Below are 7194 nucleotides of genomic sequence, written 5' to 3'. Positions count from 1 at the left end.
GTCTTTAGCAAATAAATCTTTTTTTCTATTATTTTTACATACCAACCTTTCCTTGAAGGTACTTCATAATCTTTCAATTACTAACAATTGACGACTTTATTTATTTTACAAAATTACAAAAGTTAATTACATTTGACAGGAATTTGTTTTTACGTAAGGGTGCACTCTATACCTTTGTTCCGTAACACAATTCCGGTCTCTTAATTCACAATATTTAAAGTGGAATACACAATATCTATTATTTACATTACTGTGTGTTTGGTATTACAAATTATTTATGATTCCTTTTTTTGCTAATATAACACTTCACTATGGTTTATTTCTGGGTCACAAACAGTCCCTTCGATGGCTTCATCAACATATGCTGATATAATCCTAAAATTGTAGTCATGTTTGTTCAGACTCCTGTATAAATACGCCGGCAACCTGTTGGTTAGTATCCAAACGCTTGTGTCTTCTTCCCTGTCCATTCTCATATCGTTAGGGAAAAACATCGTTTCACTGTTATGGACAAGAATCCCTAGGTTCGATCTGGTGTAAGGTTTGTGGGAATCCCAGCAAGCAACTCCGTCTTTCGATATGAGGTTATAAAAGAGAACACCTTTTCTGTCCATACCAGCACCCGATGCATGTCCATTTATTCCTCTCGATTGTCCCAAAATCTTGAAACTTTCCTTAGCGGTCATCCAGCCAGTTTCGTTACGAATGACCGACGTTGGCACATAAAATTCTCGAAAACTTGACATAGGATGAAAGAATAGGATCCTGTCGTCGCTGTTGGGATTTTCAGGACTCAATGCTAACGAAAATATCCCGTCTGTCCATTCAAAATCGATCCCGTGTATATTAAAAGCAGCCGCCAAGGGATCCGGAAAAAATAAATGGTCAGTTACTCTCCAACTTTTGTTGTTTTTGAGACTAAAAACGACCAATCCAAATCTCCATACATCAGTGATATAGGCATATGCATCATCACATTGTTTTCTTCTTATGTCAACAATTAAATTAGAATACAGACTGTCCTGCTTGATGAATTCTTCTGGTAATTCGTAGCGATGAATGAGATAATCAGTGTTTAGATCAAAAATGAATATCGTAGGTGGACAAACTTGTATAGGTTTTGTTGAGATCTCAATAAGACCCGAATCTAAAACCCATAGACGACCGCATACATCTGCTATCATGCGAAATGCAGACGTCAGACCAGTACATGAGCCTACAATGATAGATAATAACAATTATTGAATGATGATTACTGATGAGAAATGACAAAACCTTATCTCAAATTAGATACGCAGCCAAAATCTTTTGAAAGAGATTCCAACACTTAGGATTTATGGTAAACAGCGTTCGTTATATTAATTTTCTCATACCAAATAGTACTGAAGTTGTCAATGAAAAGAATATGGAAATATAATATTAGGATAACAAAAATGTACATTATAAATAATATTGAATCAGAATCTTTTAACATGGCCAAAGTGAATATATAGGAATAGGTATAGATTAAAAAAAATCTTGTTCAGCAAATAATATCGGATATAAAATTTGGTTATGTCAAGCACATTGGGACTACTGATACATTAAACTATTTATCTAACATCATTTATAGAAACTTAGATGCAAGTAAACCACTAATAGTAGTTTTCTTGGATTTAGCGAAGGCTTTCGACATGGTAAACCATAAAATTCTACTTGAAAAGCTTAAAAGACATGACATAGAGGCCCCACTCTAGAACTCTTAGAAAGCTCTCTCTCGTATAGGAAATAAAAGGTTAAAATTAGTGACTGCTTTAGTTAATATAAAGTAATATCAATAGGAGTCCCGCAAGGAACGATACTAGGACCACTATTTTTCATATTTTATGCTATTTGGGTTTAGAAGAAATAGAGGAACGCGGAAGGCCATTCTAGCTTTACGGGTAACAATAGAGAAAACGATAGAAAAAGGAAAGAGTGCGTACATAGGATTTGTAGATTTAGAAAAAGCTTTTGACAATATTAAATGGAACAAGATGTTAAATATACTTAAAAATGTAGAGATGAGTTAGAAGAGTGATACGCAGTTTTAGACCTAGGGATGCAATATGCAGAGAAGTAAATATTAGGAAGGGAGTCAGGGGGGGTTGCACACTGTTAGCGCTACTTTTTAATCTATACATGGAAGGCGTCACCAACATCATTAAAGACAGTACAACTGTAGGGATAGATATACACGGGAAAAAAATAATATGCTTAGTTTTTCAGATGATAGCAGTATTAGCATCTAGCAAGGAGATAGCTTTAAATAAAATGGAAGCGGTACTGACAAATCAGTACTGTATGAAAATAAATAAAAGTAAAACTAAAATACTGGTATGCAAGGGAAGAAAAAGTAGGGAAAGAGCGAATATAAAGATAGGAGACGAAAAATTAGAAGAAGTGGCTGATTTTAGATATCTAGGAAGTCAGGTAAGTCAGGACGGAAAGAGTAGTAGGGATAAAAAGCAGAGGATAGAGTAGGGTCGTGTCGCCGTTATTAAAAATAAGTTACTTCTTTGCTCGCGAACGGTTAATTTAGAAATTCGAAAAAGGTTGTTAAAGGTGTATGTTTGGAGCGCGGCGTTGTACGGGTGCGAAACAGGGACAGTGGGCGTGGCGGAAAAGAGAAGGTTAAAAGCCTTCGTTATAGGCGAATGATGAGGATAACATGGGTAGAAAAGGTTAGAGATGAAGAGGTATTAGAAAGAATAGGAGAACAGAGGGCTCTATGAAAGCCAATAAGCGAGATGGGTTGGTAGGACACCTTCTCAGGCATGAAGGTCTAGTCAGGGACATATTAGAGGCACAAACAGGAGTTAGGAGGAGTAGAGGTAGACCTAGATTAGATTACTGTTCACAAATAGTTAAAGATGTGGGTTGTTCTAGTTTTAGGGAAATGCGAGGTTTAGCTCAGGATAAGAAAGAGTGGAGGTACGTGTCCAACCAGTCTTAGGACTGACGACCCTATGATGATGATGATGAAGATTGTCCTGATTTGTAAGAGTACCAGCCCATGTACAGGTAATGTGATCACCTTTTATAGGAGTTATAATGAAATTCTACCTACGTACAGGTGGCTATCATCACCTCTAGGGTTTTGTTTTCTGACTTTTTTTGGTTTAATAAATACAAATTTACGAATTAATAACGATAATAGGTACCTCAAGCTTTCTAGAGTTGAAAACGAAAATAATGTTATCGAACGAAGAAGCAGATTTAAATTGATTCGAATTGAAATAACTTTATTTGTACAAATCAGAACAAGTTTTAAATACATTATAACAAATTTAGTTCACATATTGTCAAGAAATTGTTCTGAGAATTTGACATTTTTATTTGCACATTCTTCAGACGTACATGTACTTTCATTACCATAATAACGCGTCATTCTACAGTGACTGACCTACACTAACAATTGATGTTGCATTAATGAACTAGTTTATTGAAATGCATATCGATTACCTCATACAAGGTCTAAACGTTAAAGGAATAAACGGCTATTAGAGGTTGACAGTACAACTGTAGGGATAGATACAGAGGGACAAAAGATTAATATTCTTAAATTTGCAGATGATATAGCAATTTTAGCGACTAGCAAGAAGGAGTTAGAGATAGCTTTAAATAAAATGGAAGCGGTGTTGACAAAACAGTGTTGTATGAAAATAAATAAAAGTAAAACAAAAGTACTGGTATGCAAAGGAAGAAAAAGTAGGGAAAGAGCGAATATAAAGATAGGAGACGAAAGATTAGAAAAAGTGGCTGATGTAGGTATCTAGGACATCAGATAAGTCAGTACGGAAGGAATAGTATGGATATAAAGCAAAGGATAGCGCAGGGTCTAATCGCCTTCAATAAAAAGAAGTCACTTCTATGCTCGCGAACGGTTAATTTAGAAATTCGAAAAATATTGTTAAAGGTGTATGTTTAGAGCGCGGTGCTGTACGAGTGCGAAATATGGACAGTGGGCGCAGCGGAATAGAAAAGGGTAGAAGTATTCGAAATGTAGTGTTACAGGAGAATGATAAGGATACTGTGGATAGAGAAGGTTAAAAATGAAGAGGTGTTAGACAGAATAAGAGAACAGATGGAAGTCAATAAGAAATAGGCGAGATAGGTTGGTAGGACTCTTTCTCAGGCATGAAGGTCTAGTCAGAGACATATTAAAGGCAGAAACAGGACAAGAGAGAAGTAGAGGTAGATTACTGTTCGCAAAAGTTGAGGATGTTAGGACTGACAATCTTATGAAGATGATGCTGATAGTGCTCTTATCACTTCCTGCAAGCTCATCGCTTATTTCTGTTACACCCTGTATAGCTGTTTTCCTTTTTCCCGGTACGGCCGGATACTTAGCGTCATTGTCTGGTACCCCACGGGATCCTAGAAGAGTGTCGGATCCGCCGAGTACCGGATCCCGTCTTTAATTATTTTGTTTGTTATTGAATATTCTCGTTTTTGGAAGTAAACGTAGGTGTTAATAGTATTTTGAAAGTATCAGATTTTGTAATCATTATTTTCCGTTTTAACTCATAAACAAGAATGTGATGCAATTTATTTGAAAATTACAAACAACTTCTGGAAAGGTAAAATTAAAAATACATTCAAAGAGAGTTAGTTATCTCCTATCGCTATTTATAAGTCGTTCAGATAGTTACTGTAAGAACTGTACAACTATGGTGATAAATATAATGAAAATAAACTTCGTGCAAAGTTTTGTTTCGTGAATCTGTAAAAGAATTTATGTGTTAGTGTGCATTGAAGATTATTTGCCTTAAAGAGAACGCTAAAAAAGGTCAGTTTTTTAGTAATTTTGTAAACACTGTTCTTATTATTTTTGTGTAATTATACTCGACCCTTTTTGAGTACCAAATAAAACAAAGAAAAGTGTGACACGACCCCACACTGCTTTGTGTTATGGTTAAAACGTGACGAACATTTTTTTTTATGTTTAATTTTCCTTTATACCAAACAACTTAAATAAAAATGATTCAATTAGCGTGAAGGTATGTCCCGTATGTATAATTCCGTAATTACGTTATAAAACTGATTTAGCTGGTCTAATTTGGTACTTTAACGATATGTATAATGAGCCTTTAATATAGGTTCTAATTATGTAAAAAGTGGACAATTTTTACGTCTCTTTCTTTTTCGGGTATGGTGTAGTTCTTTTTTACTTTGCTCAGATCGTGGTAAACATCAAGGCTTTAGAGAAAGTAAATGAAATACAATAATACGTTTCGAAACAACAATTTGTCTACACAGTAACAGATTTGCGGAATATTTAGTTTGCATTTAAATTTTATTTTGCTAAATTTATCGGGAAAATCCCCAAGGATTATAAACGGAACGTGGTAGTAACCATACCTAAGAAAAGAGACGCGGATAGGTGCGAGACACTCGGAACAATTAGCTTGACTTCCCATGCGTCAAAAATCTTAACTAGAATTGTACAGAGGAGGATGGAAAAAAGGGCGGAAGAACTATTAGGGGAAGATCAATTTGGGTTTAGAAGAAATAGAGGCACGCGGGAGGACATTCTAGCTTTACGGGTAACAACAGCGACAACTTCAGAAAAAGGAAAAGATACATAGGATTCGCAGATTTAGGAAAAGCCTTTGACAATGTTAAATGGGACAAGATGTTAAATACACTTAAAAATGTAGGGATTAGATATAGAGATAGAAGAATGTTGCTTAGTTTGTACAAAGAGCAACAGGCAGTTATAGAACTGGAGTTGCAACGTAGAGAAGTAAATATAAGGAAGGGAGTCAAACAGGGATGCACACTGTCATCCCTACTTTTTAATCTACATCGAAGACGCGATCAACATCATTAAATGCAGTACTACTGTAGGGATAGATATAGAGGGGCAAAAGATTAGTGTGCTTAGATTCGCAGATGCTATAGCACTATTGACATCTAGTAAGGAGGACTTAGAGATAGCTTTAAATAAAATGGAAGCTATAGATTAGATTAATGGTCACGAATAGTTAAAGATGTTGGATGTTCATTTAGAGTAGTGCGAAGATTAACTCAGAATAGGTGAAGGTGCGTGTCCAACCAGTCTTAGGACTGACGACTTTACGACGATGATGATGATGATGATGATGATGATGATGATGATGATGAATTTTATTGTTTTATCCTTGTAGGATATCATAAATCCAAATCATAAATAAAGAAATGCAATTAGATGAACGAAAAAAAAAAAAAATAAAAGTAACTAAACAAAGTTCTGGCTACGTTCTTGAACCAGGCGCCTGATATTTATGCAATACGCTTTACCTACCTGTACGATGAAAATTCCAGCTGGGATAGGGTACTAATAATGGTGATTCTTCTTGCGGTATTTTGGGAAGTACTGCTAGTGTATATGGAATGCCAGTCTTCCACTTCGGACAAGTAACAAAAATCCTATCTTTGTAAGTTTCAACTCCTAAGGGAAGCACATTTTCTTGAATAAATTTTCCACTAGATATCGCATCGTACTTTTCTTGTTCGGAGGGGAATAAAAAATCAATCTGTTTCCATCTGTACCATGTTTTAAATGCTCCAGTCTGTTCTAAGGGATGGGGATAGGACGGTTCAATAGGATAATGATGTGGGAATAGTGTATGCGTTTCTCCAGACGATATTAAGTTATGGTTGTTGTTTTGGATATTATAAATGTATGGTTGGGTCAGGTTAAGGGCTAGGAAGAAAGGTAGATATTTGTGGTAACTGCCACCTAAAATAAATGTACGTTTCTTTAATTATATATGTAACGGAAATGTGTGTAATCAGTCATTGTATATAATTCCTAGAAAATGTATATAATTCCTAGGAAATGTATATAATTCCTAAAATCGCCCGGAAATATGTGACATCACTACAAAGTATAAAACAAAGTCGCTTTTCCGCTGTCCGCCCTATATATGTTTAAATCGTTAAAACTACGCGACGGATTTTGATGCGGTTTTTTTTAAAAGATAGAGTGATTCAAGAGGAAGGTTTATATGTATAATACATGCATAATATAGTATGGAAACACTGATAATTTTAGAGGTTTCTAATGTGATGTCGTAAAAAAACACATTTTTTGCGCTTACATTGCAAACGCTGGCTGAACCCTACGAGATAGATCAAAATAATGTACTACAATATTGTACATCTTAAAAGGGTCTACAAAAAAGTCCG

General features: G+C 35.3%; 1 protein-coding gene across 1 annotated transcript in view; it reads right to left on the bottom strand.

Moving 5' to 3' along the window:
* Positions 1 to 147: 147 nt before the first annotated feature.
* Positions 148 to 7194, bottom strand: part of LOC108733631 (protein yellow-like) — a 29074-nt gene continuing 22027 nt past the window's right edge. Inside the window, exons 3-4 of the mRNA XM_018464876.1 lie at positions 6308 to 6745; positions 148 to 1216 (exon numbers count right to left, since the gene is read on the bottom strand). Coding sequence (XP_018320378.1) covers positions 294 to 1216; positions 6308 to 6745 — 1361 coding nt within the window. The 3' untranslated portion in view covers positions 148 to 293. The remainder of the gene's footprint in view (positions 1217 to 6307; positions 6746 to 7194) is intronic.

This window comes from Agrilus planipennis, unplaced genomic scaffold (assembly GCF_000699045.2).
Source record: "Agrilus planipennis isolate EAB-ADULT unplaced genomic scaffold, Apla_2.0 scaffold67, whole genome shotgun sequence".
Taxonomy (NCBI): domain Eukaryota; kingdom Metazoa; phylum Arthropoda; class Insecta; order Coleoptera; family Buprestidae; genus Agrilus; species Agrilus planipennis.
This window is presented reverse-complemented; position numbering and strand designations above follow the sequence as displayed.